The sequence below is a fragment of the Pan troglodytes genome, chromosome 21 (assembly GCF_028858775.2).
Source record: "Pan troglodytes isolate AG18354 chromosome 21, NHGRI_mPanTro3-v2.0_pri, whole genome shotgun sequence".
Taxonomy (NCBI): Eukaryota; Metazoa; Chordata; class Mammalia; order Primates; family Hominidae; genus Pan; species Pan troglodytes.
Genome location: NC_072419.2, coordinates 38,035,516 through 38,055,870, shown reverse-complemented (window position 1 = coordinate 38,055,870; position 20,355 = coordinate 38,035,516). Strand labels below are relative to the sequence as shown.

Below are 20,355 nucleotides of genomic sequence, written 5' to 3'. Positions count from 1 at the left end.
ACAGAGGGGGAAACTGAGGCGTGCACTGGGAGTCAGGAGTCCTGGGTTCTAGTTCCAGCTGTTACTGTCTCTGATGAGGGACCTTCCCCATCTTGGCCTCGGTTTCCCCAGCTGGATCCAGGCCCTGGATCTCTGCTGTGGCTGGACTTCATTTCCTTCCCTCCCCCCACGGTGGTGACTCATCCCTCATCAACATGCTGTGTGGCCGAGGCTCAGCCTGGGTGGGGGCCAGCGAGGCCAAGAAAACCACTCAGAGGAAACCGCAGGCCTGGCCCAGCTGGCAGGTGGCGGACGGGCAGGCAGGCAGGAATCCACAGCCCTAGGGGCCCTGCCTATAAGCGCACCTCCCACCAAGAGCCCAAGCCAGGTTCCCCAGGACCCCCAAGCCCCAGACTGCGAGTCAGGCTCAGACTTCAGAGTCACCCATTCACCACCCCAAGTGATACTGCTGCAACCGGACTCTGAACTCCCCAGCTCAAGCAGGGCGGGGATCGCAGTGAGGACCAGTGTTCATGGAGGCAGGAGAGAGATGGGATGAACAAGCCTAAGGTTTCTCAGGAGGCAGGCAGTGGTGAAGAGCAGGGCCTCTGGGCCCAGACCATCTGGGTACAAATCCTGGCTCTGCCACTGACTATGTGGCCCTGAGCAAGTGGCTGAACCTCTCTGAGACTTGGCTCCACACTCTGAGAAATGGACACAACACCTCGCAGCGTCACCGTGTGCAGCCGATGTGATCATCAACACAATGCGGCGCCCAGGGCCAGCAGCCGGCAGGTGCTCGATGCATGTTAACTGCTGTCTCTGCTCTTCCTGCTGGAACCTCTCTGTTCCCACAGGCCAGTCCCACTTCTCAGTCGTCCTCACAGCCAGAAAGGCTGCACTGTATCAGGGCTCAGCTCTCTTGCCCTCTGGGCTGCCCCCAGATGGAGCGTCCCCTGCCCCTCACTGCTGGCTTGTGGTGAGGTGGCCGTGGCCACTGGGAAAAATCAGAGAACAGTCCTCTCCCCTGAGGCCCTCATTGTAGACCCAGCAAAGGCATCGCAGGCCTGCCAGACCTGGCCTCCACCTGGAGACCGGACTCTCTGCTTACACCCTATCCTGGTGAGAGGCAGAGGGAACGCATGGGCACAGCCTTGCTCTGGGAGACAGAAAAGCTCCTTTCAAGCCCCAGTCCCTGACTTGTTGAGTGGCATTCAAGTTCCTTCTCTCCTCTGAGCCTCAGTTTCTTCATATGTGGAGTAAGGATAAGAACATTATCGTTCCCTGGGCCGAGCACAGCCCTAAGTGCCTTACCTCAGTCTGACTGATGCTGCAGCCATGGCCCCACCCTATGAGGTAGATCCTAGCGCTGCCCACTCTCTCTGGCTCAGTTTCTCCCTCTGTAAAACAGGAATAATAATACCTGCCTCATGAGAATCACCTGAAGCCGGGAGGCAGAGGTTGTGTGCAGTGAGCATAGATCACACCACTGTACTCCAGCCTGGACGACAGAGTGAGACTCCATCATAAATCAATCAATCAACCAATCAATCCTGCCTCGTAATCTTGCTGTGAGGAGTAAATGAGTTAACACAGCACAGGCGCTTTAAGTAAAGCTGGGCACGCAGTAATCACACACCCGGTGTAGGCTGTTGCTGCGACCTCCCTCTCACAGGTGAGGATACTGAGGCACAACGTGCAGAAGCCACCTGCCCACATCATGTGCTGGGCAGACTGGCACCTGAGCCTGCATGAACCACCAAACTGTGAGCTGATGGATATTGCTAAAGTGTCCGGCACACAGTAGGTGCTCAGTGAACTGTGGTCATCAGCGACCTCACACCAGTGCAGGCACACACAGAGGGAAGGAGGCCACATCCAACCTGTACATTTATTTACAAGGCACAAGCTGAGAGCAGACTGGGGGCTGCCCCATGGCCTTCCTAATTCTCCTGGGCCTGCTGACCCCATCATCTGAGGCCATGGGTGACCCCCAAGATAGGGGCCCCGAGTGGTTGGGTTGGGCCAGCTTGGCCCTGAGGCAAGCTCGGGGGTGGTCTCCTGTGTCCCTTGGCTTCTCCCCTCCCCCTCCACCAGGCCTGGGCTGGGCGCCCTCTCTCTCACACACAGTTCCTGTGTGTTGGTGGTCGCAAGGAAGGTGGGTGGGGGCCAGCCTGGGCCAGATGGTGTGGGCTCGGCCTTATCTGCTGGAGTGGGGAGGTGGCGGGGGCATGGAGGTCCTCTCTCACAAAGCCTGCTCTGTCTTCCCTGGCAGCTGGGCCTTAGGAATCAGCGTTGCAGCCTTTCTGCCCCACCAGGAGCCTCCCATCCACAACCACAGAAGCCCTACATGCTGAGACCCCCAGCCATGGCACTCCAGCTAGGAGGAGGCCCAGGCTAAGGACTCTCCCAGTGGGGCAAAGCAGGGGTCACCACGGCGGCGGCAGTTCAAAGACGAGGAGCTGGGGAGGGAACCGGGAGCGGCTTCAACGGGGGCCTGGAGTCTGGGGTGTGGCCGACAGGCTGGAGCCCTGTCTGGGGAGGTGCTAGCAGGATGGATCCAGGCCACACTCCGAGGCGGCTCACATCGGGGAAGCGGTCACTGCATGGGGGCGTGGGGAGCCCCGAGCCTCCCAGCCTGGCACAGCCTTGTCCTGACGAGGCTGCCCTGGGGATCTGGCTGCCTTTTCTGGCCTTCTGGGCTGTGTGGCCTCAGCCCCGGCCACTGTGTGGCTGCGTCCAGGCCTCAGCTGCGCCCAGGGCTCAGACCCCCAGAGCCATCAGTGCCCCCGAGCTGCTGATCTTCTTGAAGCGGTTGGCAGCGCTGACAGCAATGAAGTTTTTCTGGAGGGCAGAAGAGAGGGAGTCCCAGTCAACACCAGGGCAGGGGGGCAGCTGCAGGGTGTCTGAGCAGCCTGTAAGTCCCCTTCAGTCCAGGAGGGTCACAGGCTAGAGAAGGTGCAGTGCCCAAAATGGCCACGGGAGGCGCCATGACACTGTATTGTCCAGGAGTCCCCTCACTCAACGGATAGGTCAGCCAGACCTGAACCAAGGACCGCTCTGCTCCAAACACTCCCATGGCTCCAGTTTTGCTCCAAGTAAAAGATAAACCCCTTGCCATGGCCAATGAGTCCCTCCACCTCCTGTCCCCCTCTTCCTCTCTAACTTCATTCCTTACCTCCTTGCTCACTCCACTCCATCCATACTGGCCTCCTACCTGTTCCTCAAACTCTCCAACCACACCTCTGCCTCAGGGCCTTTGCACTGGCTATTCCCTCTGCCCGGAATACTCTTCTCCCAGTATTGGCACGGCTCACCCCTCCCCACCTTCAGGTCTTTGTTCACATGCTTCTCAGTGAGCCCTTCCTGACCCCCCTATTTAGAAGTGCAGGCTGGGCACAGTGGCTCACACCTGTAATCCCAACACTTCGAGAGGCCGAGGCGGGAGGATTGCTTGCCTGAGCAACATGGCGAGACCTCATCTCCACAAAAATATTTTTAAAATATTAACTGGATGTGGTGGCATATGTCTGTGGTCCCAGCTATTCAGGAGGCCAAAGGAGAGGATCACTTGAGCCCAGAAGGTCAAGACTACAGTGAGCCATGATAGCGCCACTGCACTCCAGCTGGGGAGGCAGAGTGAGACCCTGTCTCTAAAAAAAATAAAAATAAAAGTGCAACCTCTCCCCGGCAGAAGGCCCTTATTTTTTTTCTAAAGTCTTCTTTAACCCTGCCTATTTCCCCAGGGCTCTAGAAAATGCCCCACCTCAGCCAGGCACAGTGGCTCACGCCTGTAATCCCAGCACTTTGGGAGGCCGAGGCGGGTGGATCACGAGGTCAGGAGTTCAAGACCAGCCTGGCCAACATGGTGAAACCCCGTCTCCACTAAAAATACAAAAATTAGCCAGGTGTGATGGTGGGTGCCTGTAATCCCAGCTACTTGGAAGGCTGAGGCAGGAGAATTGCTTGAACCCGGGAGGCAGAGGTTGCAGTGGGCCGAGATCACGCCATTGTACCCCAGCCTGGGTGACAGAGCAAGACTGTATTGAAAGAAAGAAAAAAAGATAGAAAATGCCCCATCTCTCACCAAAAGTAACTCCACAAAGACTGAGATCTTTGTCTCTTTTGTCCACTCCTATATCCCAATGCCTAGAAGTAGTAGATGCTCAAGAAATATTTGAAAAATGAAGGAGGGAAGCCAGAGCCCCAGATGGGTGGGGCTGGGTGGAAGGCCGGGTAGAGGTCTCCACTCTAGGACAGGAGCCAGCCCAGGGCAAAAACAGAAAAGTCAACCCTGTCTTCCAGACAGGGCCCAGCCTGGTCAACAGAACCTGCCAAGGCAGGGACGGTGGAGGCTGGGATCTGGCACCAGGAGCTCTTCCCACTAGAAAGCCCTCCCTCCCCACCCCGAATCCAGCGGTACCTTCCAGCGCCTCTTCATGAGGTATTTCTTAAGCAAGATCTGGGACTTAAGGCGTCGGTTACAGCGTTTGGCTTTCTCCGCCAGGTTGTTGAGCCAGGGATGGGCGAGACACTGGGCAGCGTTCATCCGGGCCCTGGGGGAGAGGCAGCATGGTGATGGTGGGCTGCATGCTCGTGAGGCCCCAGGGGCTCAGCTGGCCTCTCTACCTGGCTCCCGCCCTGCCAGCACTCAGACACACTAAGCTTGCACACATACAGTTCAGGTTCTGGGGTGAGCCTCACCTCTGGTCCTTGACGATAAGGTTGGAGACAAAGTCTTTGGCCTCGTCTGATACGGCCTCAAAGGTCTCTTCATCAAAGTACCAGTTGCCAGATAGAACGTTGTTTAGGGTCTCTGTGTCATCATCTCCCAGGAAGGGGGAGAGGCCGCTCAGCCTAGAGGGAGGGGATAGCAGGGGGCAGGGAGGTGAGATTGGAGGTGCTGAGTCACCTTCAGAGGGGTAGGGAACAGGGGCAGATCCTAGGAGGCAGCACCGTGTGCTGAAAAGACCCCCAGCCTCTCGTGGGACAGACCTGGGTTTGAATCTGGCTGGGTGACTTTGGGTAAGTCACCTCCCCTCTCTGAGCCTCACTCTTCTCATCTGTAAAATGGGCATAATCATCCCAGCTTCCTAGGTGGCAGTGATGAGGAATGACGAGTGCAAGGTATGTGGTGAGCACATAGGAAATGTCCACTGCCCCTCTGCCCGCCCCAGGTCATCCGAGATCTGCTGTCCAGATGCTATGCCTTTATAGGGACCTTGGTTTTTCCATCTATAAAATGGGTACCACGTTCCCCTTTCCTGTTCTCCCTAGCACTCCCAACCCCAGCAAACCCCTGACTGAGGGATAGGGGAGGTGGGACCACCTTACCAAGACCCTAGGGCCAATCTTGGCCTCGGCCGCTCGCCCCCATGCCCCACCAACCCCATAAACACGACCCGCCTGGGAGCTCACAGCATGTAGGTGATCACCCCCATACTCCACATGTCTGTCTTATCGGAGATTTGGTCATAATTCACCACCTCAGGTGACAGGAACTCTGGGGTCCCAAAGTTCACCTTCAGCTTCTCGTTGGGGTTATACCTGGGGGTGAGACCAAGGGCTGAGAGCACAGCTCCTGGCCTATACCCATGCCCCCTCCACCCCACCCCTGTCCCCTGCCAACTCAGAGGCTTGTCTTGCCCTCCCCACCCACCCAGGTGGTACCTCCGTGCCAGGCCAAAGTCAATGATCTTCACCAAATGCCCGGTGGTGTTGACACACAGGATGTTCTCTGGCTGAGGAGAAAGGGGGTGGCCTGGGTGGGCCTCTGACCAGCTCACCCTCCCTCTCCCACCAGGCCCGTGCAAACCCCAGGCTCCTTGAGGCAGAGGCCCAAGCTGCCAGAGTGGGCAGCTGCCAGAGACCCTCCAGCCCTGCCTGCTCTGGGCACAGAGAGATCTTGAGGCAAGTCCCCCACGAGGGGCTTATGCGAGGCCTTGAAGCACAGGACCTGCCGTGATGGGTTCAGGTGAGATTTCCCTCCATCTAAGGCCATGAAAGAACACGACATTCTAGCAGTTCTGAGGATGGGGAAACAGAAGCCTGCGGAGAGGAGGCATGACAGCCTGCTATCCCCGCCCCCAGGCTGGGGGGCCAGTGCAGGACCACCACCAGATACATGAAGCTCCAGAGAGCAGAGAAAGAAGATGCCAGCTCAGTTCCTGACAGGAAGCCTCTTGGGAACACGGGGCTTCACACTACTCCAGCGTCACTGGAAGATGCGCTACTCTTGTCTCCCCAGTTAGTGAGGATGATGAGCTACAAAACATCAGGCCCAGTCCACTCACTTTCTCACTTTAGCTCCCCAGTCCTTCCCAAAGATCTAGGAGGCACACACTGTTATCTTGAGATGAAACTGTGACATTGAGATACTATTACCATCCATTCCCATTTGGCAGCTGAGAAAGCTGAGGCTCAGACACAGAAGTGACTCGGCCATAGTCGCCCAGCAAGTAAGCGACGGAGCCAAGAAATGAACGCATGACTGACTCCAGCACTGGCCTTGTGATGTTCCGCTACCACCACTGATCCTGCACTCTGGGGTGAATATAACACTACAGGGTTGGCTCTTCCAGGCCAGGGATTGTCTTCTCCTGGCCTCCTGGGTCCCACCCTCAGGGTCTAACAAAGGCACCCAGTAGGGGCTCAGCCAAGTTAACACATGGATGACGTTACTGTAAGCCCAGTTCCTCTCCACTCTGGGCCTCTGTTTCCTCTTCCTATCACACAAGGACACAGGACTAATCTGAGGTTGCAGGGTACAAACATTTTTAAGTTAACAATGGTTCAAAGGCAGGAGATTCTGCACAAAAACCCTGAATTCCAGCAGCTCCTAAAACACCGGAAGCCCTGGCCACATGGGCCATATGCCTTGGAACAAGTTGCCACTAACAGCCTGAGATGAGACAAACGTCCTCCAACTCTCCCACGGTCGCCACCACCCCCTGATCCCTCCCATTCAACATGTATTTGTTATTTGTCTGGACTCTGTGGGCATTTGACTCAAGTCCCCTAAGGAGACGCTTTCTGAAGGCACTCTTAAAACTGATAGATTCACTCAGAGCAGATACTAATGATTTTAATAGTTTGGCCTGGTGTCCCACAAAACAGGAAAGAAAAGAAGGGTCCCAGGGTACAAGCATTTGGGGAAATGAAGCAGACTCAAATTTCCTTTCAGAGATTCTCCATCTACACACAGGAGGCCCTCAGAAGCCCTGCAGCCAAGAGACCCAGGACATGGCCTGTGGGCTGGGGTGCACTCAACCTACTTGACCGTGAAACACTTTTTTTGACAAAAAACGTATTGTTATCCTGAAAAAAACACATTTTAGGATACAGAGGCTCACGACTGAGCTTCTTCCCAGAGCACTGCATTTTAATTGGGGGACCCTATTCTGCCCCAAAGAAATTAGCCTTCACTAGGGAAAGGCAGTCTTCCAATGTCATCATGCAGGCACCAACTGCCCCCAGCTCAGTGAAGGAGCCACCATCTGTCCAGTAACTGAGGACTCACCCTTGATCCTTTCTTTTCCTAACCCTCACATATGCAAACCCTCAGCACATCAGATTGGCTCTATTTCCAAAATGTATCCTCCATCTGGCCCCTTTCCCTCCCCTCTTCCACTGCCACTCTGGCTCAAGCCCCTGGCATCTCTCTCCTGGCTTACTTACTCCATCAGCCTCTAAATTCCCTGCATCCACTCTGGCCCCACTGAAACCCACCTCCTCACCCTGTTTGTGTCCTCCTCTGTCAGTGGCAGTGATATTAACACACCTAACCCAGGGGACTGTTGGGAAGATGGCACCCTCACTCAGACAGTGTCGGGCACAGAGCAAAACTGGGACAGGTGTTAGAGGCGGCAACAGCATCTCCCTGCCTGCTTCAGACCCGTGCTGACTTCAATTTCACCCAGTGCGATTCCTCATTACTCTCGTGTATTTTCTCATACACTTTTCATGGCTTAAAATGACCTATTTAGTTAGGAATTGTTTTATGAATGTCTGTTTCCCCTGGAGGCTCCATGAGACAGGGACCATTTCCTTCACAGTCCCTATGCCTAGCACGGGGCCTTCCAGGAGCAGGTACCCAGCACGTGCTTATCGAATGAATTAAGGAAAGTACCCAGCATATGCTTATGGAATGAATGAATGAAAGTACCATCCACTTTGCTGATGGGTGCTCACGCCCCTCCACATTAAGATTCCATGTCCCGCCACTTAACGCACAGCATTAACACCTGCCATGAGGACTGCCAACCCCCTGCACTCCTGCTGCCCTTCCCTGCTCCACACCCAGAGCTCCACACTCAGTTCCGGACAGCTACTGACAACTGACTGGAGTTGCTGCAATGTATACACCTATCTGTGGCCAGGCACGGTGGCTCACACATGTAATCCCAGCACTTTGGGAGGCTGAGGCAGGCAGATCACCTGAGGTCAGGAGTTCAAGACCAGCCTGACCAGCATGGCGAAACCCCGTCTCCACTAAAAATACAAAAATTAGCCGGGCATGGTGGCACACGCCTGTAATCCCAGCTACTCGGGAGGCTGAGGCAAAAGAATTGCTTGAGCCCAGGAGACAGAGGTTGCAGTAAGCCAAGATCACACCACTGCACTCCAGCCTAGCCAACAGACCAAGACTCTCTGTCTCAAAAAAAAAGAAAAAAGCAGATCTGCTCTTCCTGACCTACCATGTGCATGGTAGTGAGCAAGGTCAGAAGAGGGATATCAGGCCGGGAACAGTGGCTCATGTCTGTAATCCCAGCACTTCGGGAGGCCGAGGTGGGTGGATCACTTGAGGTCTGGAGTTCAAGATCAGCCTGGCCAACATGGTGAAACCCTGTCTCTACTAAAACTGCAAAAATTAGCTGGGTGTGGTGGCAGGTGCCTGTAATCCCAGCTACTCGGGAGGCTGAGGCAGGAGAATCGCTTGAACCCAGGAGGCGGAGGTTGCAGTGAGCCAAGATGGCGCCACTGCACTCCAGCCTGGGCAACAGAGTGAGACTCTATCTCAAAAAAAAAAAGAAGGATATCAATATTCTTTCATGAAACATTGTTGTTAGCGCCTACCTCATGCACATTGCCACGCTGACACTATACTTATTTGAGAGCTCCAAGAATGCAGGGATTTTTATCTGTTTGGTTCACCACAGGATCTCCACCACCTAGTGCATTGCCTGGCATAAAGTAGGCCCTCAAGAAATATTTGTTGCTTTTGAATAAATGATCAGACACTCATAGTACCTATCATGGGCCAACGCTGAGGCAGGTGCTATTGCAACACTTATTAGCCACTTGTCTGTGTGACACACTGAGCTTGGGGCTCACAGGACTGCAAAAGGCCCTTTCAACAAATACTTAGTACCAGACTAGAAGTTCCATGAAAGCTGGTACCACGTCTTTTTTTTTTTTTTTCCCCCCTCTCTCTCTTTGCTGTGCCCCCGGCTCCTGGCACTTGGTAAGTATTCCATAAACCCTTTCTGAATCTATGAAGGGAAGGATGAATGAAGGAAGAGATGGAGGGATGGGAGGGCAGAGGGATGGCTGGTGACAGCACTGATCTCAGGGGGTCGGATGCTGCCCCTGACCCTTCCCAGGAGGCCCCAGTCTGGTACCTTGAGGTCCAGGTGCAAAACCCTCATCTTGTGCATGAAGAGGATCCCGTCACAGATCTGCCTGACAAACACCATGGTGTCCACCTCGGTCAGATGGTAGTCCTCATCCACAATCCTCTCGAAGAGCTCTCCGCCCTCGATGCTGTGTGCACAGACCCCTCCACGGCTTGCTCCGTGCCTGCTGGTACCCCCACCCAGCCCCTACCACTACTTCGGGCACTCACTACTCCATGAACAGGACGATCTCATGCGGAGTCTCGATGGCTGCATACAGCTGGATCAGATTGCGGTGGTTCAGCTGGTTCATGACCTCAATCTCCAGCAACACCATTTCCTGGGGACCAGGGAAGTCAAGGGTACCAGCTGGGCACCATCACTCCCTGCCACCCACCCTCCATACCCGCACCCTTGAACAGGCCTGCTAGCCTTGCCCAGATCACTGCTCAGCCTCCTCCTTGCCTCTCCTCTCTCCCCCACCCCCACATCTGTGGTCCTCACCACTCCCAAGTCATGCCTGCTGGGACATCTTCCTTTTGCCGGCTCTTCTCCTGAGTACTGACATGCCAAGAGCTCCATCCTCCCCCCTCACCACTTCCCTCTCTCTGCTCTCTCCCTGGGCATCTGCATAAAGTCTCAGGACTTTACATTTTATCCAAAGTCATCAATTTCCAAATATACATCTCAACCTCTGAGCACTCCATTGAATTCTAGACTCCAATATCTCCAACTGTCTACTTGCCTTAGTTGTCTCATAGACATCTCAAATCTATCATGTCCAAAATTAGACCTTAGACATCGTCCCTTCCCCACAATTGAGTTGCTCTCGGCTTGCCTGGCAGCAAAAGTACCCCCACGCTTCACCCAAGGGTGCAGGACAAAAAGTTACGAGCCATCCTAAGTTCTTCCCTTACTCTCGCGCCCTCACACCCCACCTCCGACCCAACTCTTCAGCATCATCTACCTTCAAGCTAGATTATACATCCAATCATTCGCACCTCCTCCACCACTGCCTTCCTAGTTTAAGACACCATTATTTGTCACTTTCAGAAAGTTGCAAGCCAGCTGTCACATCGGTAGGCTGATATATCAGCTATAATAGGAATACTTACACCATGAGAAATGGCAAATGCTGTAAATCGGGCCTCTCTCCACACCTGCCCTATCCAGATCCAGTGGTTAAACACTAACCCTTGTTTCACTGCCAGGATGGCTCCCCTTCTGCCTTTACCCACCCCTTCATTCAGTTCTCACCTCACATATGTCTTTCTCAGAGAGGACTGATCTCACCTCCCTATCTAAAAGCGCCCCCATCAGCCCTGTACCCCCTCTACCTTACCTGGCTTTATTTTCCCTCCTAGCATTTCTCAGTACCTGATGCCAGGCCTTCTTTTCTTCTCTTTTCTTTTCTTTTTTCTTTTTTTTTTTTTTTTTTTGCTTTATGTTTTAGTTGTCTCTTCCTCCACTCTAGCATGTCAGCCCATGAAGGCAGGGGTGTTTTTAGGTCACTGACATTTCCCCAGCCCCTGACCCACTGAATGGCAGAGAAGTGCTCAATAATTATCAACTGAAAACTGGCTCCAGTTAATTGAGCCGCAGGTAGGTACTGAACATCTATGCTGAGCCAGAGCCTGCGATAGAGGCCTGGGACCTAGGAGACAATAACACGGACCCAGGCCCTGTAAGTGGAAGAGACGAAAAAGGACGTTGTCACATAGAAAATGCACTCCTTCCAGTGTGCTTAGAGCCATAATGGGGACCCAGGGCTGCAGCGGCTAGAGCTGCTTCTCATGCTTTCACTGGGGTCGGGCCTGTGCCCACACTGCGGTTTCTGCCTGGGATGCCCAGAACCTCACTCCCCAGCGCCTCCTGCTATCTCTGGCCCTCGAGCCTTTCCTCCCATAGTCCCCTCTGCCTGAAACTCTGCCCCTGCCTTCTCCACTGGAACGTCTCCTCAAAGCCCTCGCTCAAAAGGCAGCTGGTCCAGGAAGCTTCCCTGACCCCTCGGCCTGAGTCAGAAGCTCTCTTGAACCCCAACATGCTACCCCGCAGTTTCCCTGAGTCACAGCTGTGGTCACACGAGGTTGCTATTACCTCCTCACACAGCAGACTCCCTCACTCTACCTGCCTGCATCCTTTCATTCCTTCAACAAACACTGCTCGTGGCCTCCTCTGAACCCAGCCCAGGCCGTGGGTGCTAGAGGCAAAGCTCTAGGCCAGGCTTGTTTACCTTGGCTTCAGCTCCCTGAGGGTGGAGACCACACCCACTTCACTCCCGGACCCCCAGTGCCCAGCACAGGGCCTGGCCCAGAGCCCACACTCATCAGTGTTTGTTGAATTGAACCAGAGGGCATGAATATCCCATGCCTAAAAGGGGAAGTCCCCAGATAAGTTCACTAACTGAAGTATCTGGTTATGGGTAGGGTCCTCAGGCCCCTGCTGCAGGGCTGTCCATCCATCTCTCTATCTGTGTAGTATTTTCACTGCAACAAACTCCCATACCAGGCCCCAGGTTCAGCAGTGCTGGTGGAGGGAGGCGAGAGGTGCCCACTCCAAGGATCCCCTCCCCATCCTGGGCAGCCACCACCCCCGCAACCTCACTACCTTGTCTTTGGGAGTCTGTTTCTTGATGACCTTGGCTGCCAGCTTGAGGCCTGTGGCTTTCTCCATGCAGGTACAGACTGCCCCAAACTTGCCACTGGAAAGAGAAGAGGCTGTAAGTGAGGGGACCCCAGAGCCCACTGGGGTCAGTGGCATCCTTTGCTCTGATCCTAACTTGGTCCCAGACCCAGTGGTGCCTCTGGATCCCCTTTGGTGAGATGGGAGCACTCACCCCAGCCAGCCCTGACTCCTTCCTGAAGCTGTGAGCTGTTCTGCCAGGACAATGGCTGAAGCAGGTTCTTTGAACCACACAGACCACGTGCACAGGAAGGGCAGGCGTGTAGGGAGGATGGCCCTGGGATGCGACCCTTAGAGGTTTAGGGCAGGCAGGCCCTGGGCCCTGGGGGAGGGCACCTTCAGGCAGAGGGAGGATCTGCAGAGGTATAAGACTGAGTCAGGGCTTTTTACAAAGCAGGAATCACCATGAGGGGGTCAGTGTGGTGCCTGGAGCTGAGACAGACAGAAAAATGCTGTGTATTTCCTACGGAAGCACTGAATGGCTGACGGTGCGTCTGAGTAAGTGACAGCAACACTGAGTGCACATCAGCATGTGACAGCTGCACACAGTGTGTGTCCCACACAGAGGTGAATGTGTCCACGTGGCCATGTCTCAGCGGGGTGTGTGTCTGGGCCTTGCACAGGGGAAATGTGAAGCCACAGGAGCCCGGTGTGCTCTCTGTCCATGAGTGCCCAGCTGGGGTCCCAGATCTCACCCTCCGAGCGCCTCCTTGGAGTTCATACTGAATTCACTGCTGACATTCCCGGTCCTCAGCTCCACCATGCGGTGAGGGAAGGGGGCCGGAGGTGGCGGGCAATCATCTGGGGGACAGAGCACAGCCCTCATGGTCAGTGCCAGGGGCTGCTGAGGATTCCCCTTGGCACCACCCCCTCCTGCTGGCCTGGGCCCCATCTAGGGAAGTTAAGTTCACCAAGTGATACCTGGGAGACACCTGGCTCCAGGATAGGGGCTATGGGGCCCAGTTTCCAATATCAGTTCTGCCACCAACACAACACTCCTATCAGGGAGGACCAGCTTCTCCTGGCAGAACAAACAGGATGGGAGCTTGGACTTTTTGGACCGTCTGCATTATAAGACACAAGGACTCCATCCCAAGCTATCTGCATTTCCACCAAAAACAATCAAACACAGCAGCTATAAAGCGGAATGCCAGGCAGTGGGGTTGCTATGTCTGAATAATGGGGTAGGTGGTGGGACCTGCCCACCCTCCATCCTAATAACACCGCAATCTGGCCAGACCACCCATGGCGGGGCGGGACCGGGGACCGCGCTGTTTGGTGGGGAGAGGTCGCCACCTAGCGGCAAGTGTGGGGAACCGCTCGCCCTGAAGGCTGGCAGGCCGGCAGGCGGTCATCAGGAATGGAAACCTCTTTATAAATAGCAAGAGGCGGCAGGGAAGCCGGGCTGGTGATAAATCAGACGGCCTTTGGAGGTGGTTCAGATCCTGTCACCCTAGGATGCGATTTCGTGGCGGGGCGCAGGTCTCTGCGGCTGCTAGGGGCGGAGGCAGGGCTCCTGGCTGCCGCCCAGCCGCCAGGTCCTCCCACCCTGTCTGGGTGGCACGGTGCCGCTCACCAGGCAGGCTGGCGGGTCTCCCAGGGCACTTCAGCCTGGAGGCAGGGGGGTGTCAGGACACTCTGGGTTCTCCTGACCCCATCTCACCCCACCCCCAGCCCTGCCGCACCCCTGCCCAGGCCCTTTCCCTATTCACCTGCTGGCCAAGCTCACTCACACTCAGTGCTCTCTGCAGCCCATGAACAAGCCACGGGCTGCTTGTCTAATCATCAATGAAGGCCACTCCACAGTCCTGCCCCATTGCACATGCCCAGCTTCCTTGGTCACTGCTCCCACACACAGGCACCTGTGTTCCTCAGCGCATGAGCCCTCTATAGCTCCCACGACCCCACCCCACTATACAGTTTAGCTACTAAGCCTGGCATTTGAGCCCTTCTACAGATTGACTCCAAATTCCATTGCCCAGGGAGTTTGTGTTGCTCCAATAATCTGCCTGGTTTTTCTTTTTTTTAACTTCATTTTAGTCAAAGTAGAAAAACTCAAAAGTGGGTTCTGGAGTCTGGGTGGCCTGACAGGTTCCAATCCTGTCTTCACTGGATATGTTTGGGCACTTCATTTCCTTTTTCTGAGCCTTCCTTTCCCCATCTATCAAAAGGGAATACTAAATTTAAAAATAAAAATACGTCTTAAAAAATAAGATTGAAGAAAGCCAGGTATGGTTGTACACGCCTGTAGTCCCAGCTACTCGGGAGGCCAAGGTGGGAGGATCACTTGAGGCTGGGAGTTTGAAGCCAGCCTGGGCAACGTAGCAAGACCCTATCTTTTAAAACAAATAAACAAATGAATAAACATACGTTAAAAAAGGAATACTTTCTGGAGTTGTGTGACCCTTAGATGAATGGGCCTGGGTAAGGCTTGGCTCAGGGCAGTTCAGACCTCCGAATAGGGAGACTTGGGACTGACAGCCCCCTTCCCTCCCCCTGGCCCCAGGGCAGCCCCAGCCCCCACCTGCCCCTGGCCTACCCAAAATCTGGAAGCAGTCCTCCTCCCTGGCTGTGAGACAGAGGGCCTGCCCCACCTCGGATTTCTCTGAGGGAACAGCCTGGAACTCGGTCCCCCTCGAGGTGTCCCCTTGCATCTTAGATTGGCCAGCCTGGCCTGGGGTTTTCTCTCCCACTTCCTTCTGGCTCTCTGCCAGGATGTTCTTTCCTTCTTCTGCCTTGGCTGGCCTGGGATCCGTGGGGCTGTGGGTCATGGGCACCCCTTCAAAGGTGAGCTCTGATGCCTCGCTTGGGGGCTTCTTGGCCAGCAGCTTCTCAGAACTAGAAGGTGAGAACACAGAGGTGAAGCCCTCAGCGGCCACAGCCTGTGGCGTCAGGCAAGTCTCAATGCAATCTGCAGAGCTAATCCAACCCCACCCCAAATGCATGGTGTAATACAGCCAAATTCACCTGGTACAAAATTGAGGGATGTTCATGGCTGTGGTCATTATCTTGACTACCAACACACTAATACATCATTAATAACTATTAATAGGATTGTTGATATGGTTAATCATCATGTGGATACAACTAGGGAGTTATGTAGCTCTTGATTCGTAAAATCTGTTGTGATATAATTGATACATAATTATCAAAGTGATATGGTAAATGTTCTTATTGTGGCTTACAATATATCATTAATGACCTCATTAGCATTCAGGTAAGTACAACTGATTGCATCACACATGTGCTATATTATGGTTATGAAAATATTATCAATGATCCTCCAATCTGGTTATTAGTCATCTTTTCATATCTTACCAATAATTATATTAAGAAGAACAGGAAAATACTGGATGTCCTAGGAAATACACAGCCTTTTGCCTGACACCTTTAGCCTTTCTGCCTGCCATCTCAATCCTGCCCTTGGCTAGACCCAAGCCCATGGAGCAAGGGGAACTCCGGACCCCAGAAGCCTAGAGAAGATATGTTCAACCTAGGCGGTCTTTGAAGGTCTCTCTTACTCCAGCCTTGTATGAATTGTGGCAGGGTTCTGGTTTCTGCAGGGGACAAGGCGGTAGAGGCAATTCACAAGACAGAGGAAACTGAATGTTAGAACTACCCTCCCCAGCACTGAATGTGATGACGACCATGCCTAAGACAATGGAATTAAGCAGGACCCCTAGGGACAGAACCACAGGACCCCTCCCCACTCCCAGGAGGGGATATTCACCTGGAGATGATGGCAGGACAGCTGGGGCTATGCAGAAAGGCAGGTGAGCCCCTCCTGGCTGCTGCTTGGCCCTCTGCTGCCTTCTTGCCCACCCTGGGCTTTCCAGGATCCTGGCTGCCTGAGGCTCCCTGCTCAGCCTTGGGCTTCTTGACGCTGGTCTCGGGCGTCGCAGTCTGCTGGGGCAGGGCTGCCGGGGGCCCAGCACTGCCCTCCACGGGCCCCCCGCCCCTGTCACCCTCTCCTTTGGGGCCTTGGCTGCTAGTTGAGGGTTGGGCCAGGGTACCATCCCCTTTCTCTGAGGCAGGGGCTTTGGCATCTTTCTTCAGTGTGGGTGGATCCGGAGCTTTCTTTGGGTCTGGGGGGCCAGGGTCTTTCCCTGCAGCCAGGGGTCTTTCACCTGTGGGACCTTTAGGTGCCTTGTCTGCAGAGGAGGTGAGACACCCATCAGGATCCACCCTCCTTTCCTTCCCTCTCACCCAGGCTGGGCAGAGACCAGCTCTGGGCCCAGGTTCCCACCCAGGCAACAACTTGCAAATGCTTGTCCCACTGAGTCTCTGGGGCCACTTGATGGCCCCTAGAGATGAGCTGCCACGACCTTGGAGGGCCTCTGTGGGAGGCTTCCAGCCCTTTGGGTGGGCCTTGGTGGCCCCCATCATCCTTGCCCTGACTGTTTAGGTGCATCCCCAGCAGCCATCCCTGGTGGCTTCACATTTTCCTGGTCTCTCCAGGAAGGGCTTCATACAGGCCCTGGACCCAGCCCAACCCTAGCCAGAGATTCCTCTGATTTCTGGGTCCCCCGTGCACCATGCAAACAAGGCTGGGGCACAGAACTCCCACTGAGGAACCTGCCCAGTCCTGGATTCAAAACCCCCCTTCCCAAACTCCTCCCTCCATCTCCTGCCCCAGCTTGGCACCTGTTGATGGGTTCTGAATTCCCAGCTCAACTGCTCCATTTTCTGTCGCCATGAGGTAGGGAGGCGTGTGCTGCTGCTTGTCTAACTCAAGTCTTTCTAGCTGCAGAAACAAGAGTGGAGTGTGTCAGGCTGTCCAATTTCCCCTCTCGTCTGGCTGCAGTGAGACAGGAAGCCGAGGCCTGCTAACTGAGGGGAGAGAGGTATCTGGAGCAAAGAGGGGCAACCTGGTTGCCGTCTGTCTCCCAGCGGCTGCTCAGGAGCAGTCCTGGGCAGTTGTAAGGGATTGGGCCGGGTGGGCAGAGGCGGAGGCAGGGGTGTGGGCAGTGGAGGCGGGGACGGAGGAGAGGATCTCTTACACCAGGGGCCATGCAGCTAGGACTGCCACCACCTGTCACTCTTGGCCCCAGTTCAGAGGACACGGCATTCTTCCCATGGCCTGACTGGGGGGAGAATGATGTTGGAACAAGAGAGAAAAGGGAGGGGTATCTGGGACGCTGGGGGAGCAGCCCTTTCCCCAGGCCTTGCTCAGTATCCCTGACTTGGACAGGATCAGAGGGGTCCTGGAAGAAGGGGAGTACTCAGGCAGGCCTGAAGGGCAAGAGTATGCCCAGGCTGAGCCCTGGTCTGCCCACCTGTGTGCCACATCTCCTGGGGCTCCCCAGAACCTGGCTAGAGCCACAAAGTCCCAGGGATAATCTCCCTGACCCTAGTGCCCAGCTCTGTGCCTCGACATCTGGACCTGCTTGCGTCACCTTTGGGTAAGAAATTGTCTCAGGGGCACTTGCTCAACATGTCCATAGGCCTGGAAGCTTTTTCTTTTGAAACTGTCCTTTTCTTGGGCTCCTGGGGACACGGAGGCTGCCCTGAGTAGCCATGGGAGATGGAAAGTGCTCTGTGCCCCTCCCCCAAGCTCATCCAGTTCTCACCCATGACCCACATGGAAGAAGGGGGCTGGCAGAGAGCCTTTTCAAGGATGCTCCACTACAGTGGTGGCCCGAGGGGCACTCTAGCCTGAGGTGTTCGAGATAGGATGGGGACAGCTATGATCCAAGGAGCCTTCCATCACCCAGAGCCTTTCTCAGAGGGGGCTCTTGAGAACTGGCCAGACCTGGGTGCATTAGAAGTAGCTGTAGAGGCCAGATGCAGTGGTTCACACCTGTAATCCCAACACTTTGGGAAGCTGAGGCAGGAGGATCACTCGAGGCCAGGAGTTGGAGACTGGCCTGGGCAACATAACAAGACCCCGTCTTTATATTTTAAAAAGTAAGATAAAATGAAGTAGCTGTAGAGTGGTTATCCAGGTTCAGGTCCTGACTGCAGCAAACCAGTCACTTCACTCCATGGCCTCGGCTCCTCTGTCAAATGGGAAGCCATTGGAAAAACGCTTGATGAGAGAAAGGAGGGAGAATGCAGCCCCTCTAAGCAGTGGGGAAATAGGGACCTGTAAAAAAAGATTGAGGAAGCTGTTAATGAACTGACAAAAAGTGACCACCAAAGTGGGGGGAATAGAAAAAGCAAGGTGCAAAGTAGCATGTAGAGTGTGCTATCCATTTGTGCAAAAAAAAAAAAAAAGGGAGAATAATACATGAATAATATATATTTCACTTTATGCACATAAGAATTTATTTGGTAGGATAAGCAAGGAACTGGGCCCCAAGGGTGGGAAGGAGACATCACTGTATATACTTTGACTTTTCTGTTTGAACCATGAACTATGTGAACAGGCTACTATTCAAAATGAGTGGGATGTTTTGTTTTGTGAGCAAATGTCAAGGGTTTTTGGTATAAGCTGGTAAAAACCATAGTTGGAGCTCTTTCCCCAGTCTTGACTACTTTTGCTCTGCCTGGCCCTCCTCTCCAGGCCCGGTCCTCCTCTCCCCCATTTCTCTTCTTTAAGGTCCAGTTAACAGTCTGCCTCTTCCAGGAAGCCAAAGTAACAGCTGATGCCTATACGGTACTGACCACGTGCCTGGCCTCGCTCTGCATGCTCTCATGTTGATCCACCCAAATGGTCTTCAGAAGAACCCAGTGCGGTAGGTACTAGAGAGATGGGGAAACCAAGGCATGGAGAGGTTATGTAATTTACTCAAAGTCACAGCTTGGAAGGGGCTGAACTGAGCTCTGAACCCAGGTCCCCTGCAGAAAGGGAGCTTCCACTTGCTGAGCACCTGTCATTCATTTTAGCCATCTTGCCTTTAAGCATCATCTTGATGATAACTCTGTGGGGAGCGCTCATCTCATTTTCTGCATGAGGACGAGGAGAGTTAAAGGAATCAGTAGCTTGCCCAAAGTCACTCAGCAAGGAAGGGAGTTGAGCTTGGAATGTCGTTCTTCAAACTCCAAAGCCCTCTTCCCTTCCTAAAATGTCCCAGCCTGTGCCTTGCCCCCTTCTCCCTGCTGAGTAACCCCTTTGTGGATCTTGCAGCATTCAAAAGGTTGAAATGTTTCCTGTCCTAATGCGGATCATTAGGACCTCCTGGCCCTCTATCTGGCCCAGAGCATGTTTTAGTTTAATTTGGAATGTTGGGTCCCCTGCTTCTGGCCTCCCCACAGTGCCCCAGCTGATCCCACCATTGGTTGACACTGTCTGGGAGCCCCCTCAAGGCCAGGGGCTAAACACATCCCCAGCACAGAGTGGACTTGCCCATCAGTGTCTGATGAGTAAATAACTGATTAACCAGAAGGCTCCAGACTGGAGTTTGTTACCTCCCTATGCTGGACCTTGCTGGCATCTCCTTGTTATTATTGTGGTTATCAATACCAGTCATTTATTGAGTGCCCACCAACGGCCAGGCCAGACTATGCCAAAGATCCCGCTCCCTGGATCCTCAGAAGGGACTGTAGGGGCCAATGTTACACCATTTTAAAGGTGTGGAAGCTGATGCTCACAGAAGGAAGTGGCTTGTCCCCACAGTCACTCAGCTAGTGAATGGCTTCAAACTACCCACATTCAAATCCAGAGCCACCTCCCAATGAGACCAAAATCCAGCCTGGGACAACTTCAGGGGCATTAGTGCTACTTTTGTTATAATTATTATTCCCAAATAATTACTCTTATTGAACTCTTTCTAAAATGGACAAGGCCCTGGGGTAAGCAGCTTCATGAGTATCCTTCCTTCGAGTCTTACAACTCCCTACCATGCAGTGATTAGGAGATCTGTCAATGAAGCGCTGCGACCAGTAACTGTGAGCTTGGAACAATGTCTTCACCTGTTTCCTCATCCGTAAGGAGAGCATCTGCCTCCCAGGAGGTAGATAAAGCATTACAACAGTGAGTGTGAGCATAGCGAGTGCTGTATAAATGTCAGCTCTTTAATCCCCATTTCACAGATGTGACAGGAAAACTGAGTCACAGGGCAAAGTCATAGAGTTGGGATTGGACCCATCTAACCCAAGGCTCTGCTCATAACTGCTCTGCCCCATTGCCTCCCTCTCA

The 20,355-nt window shown here is 54.0% G+C and overlaps 1 protein-coding gene across 1 annotated transcript; it reads right to left on the bottom strand.

Annotated features, from left to right (window-relative positions):
- Positions 1-1,856: 1,856 nt before the first annotated feature.
- MYLK2 (myosin light chain kinase 2) lies at positions 1,857-17,056 on the bottom strand. The gene is made up of 12 exons (XM_003316903.7): positions 16,920-17,056; positions 16,006-16,426; positions 14,815-15,113; positions 12,971-13,076; positions 12,201-12,294; positions 9,824-9,933; positions 9,600-9,741; positions 5,650-5,720; positions 5,398-5,526; positions 4,684-4,836; positions 4,403-4,535; positions 1,857-2,823 (listed from the first exon to the last, which is right to left on the bottom strand). Exons 1-12 carry the CDS (start codon positions 16,969-16,971, stop codon positions 2,743-2,745), a joined length of 1,791 nt encoding a protein of 596 aa, XP_003316951.4. The 5' UTR covers positions 16,972-17,056; the 3' UTR covers positions 1,857-2,742.
- Positions 17,057-20,355: the final 3,299 nt, after the last annotated feature.

Coding starts and splice junctions, on each gene's coding strand:
- MYLK2 (XM_003316903.7), bottom strand. CDS start 16,971: ATGGCGACAGAAAATGGAGCAGTTGAGCTGGGAATTCAGAACCCATCA. Junction 16,427..16,919: donor AATTCAGAACCCATCAACAG/GTGCCAAGCTGG, acceptor CCTCCTCTGCAG/ACAAGGCACCTAAAGGTCCC. Junction 9,742..9,823: donor ATCGTCCTGTTCATGGAGTA/GTGAGTGCCCGA, acceptor CTGTGCACACAG/CATCGAGGGCGGAGAGCTCT.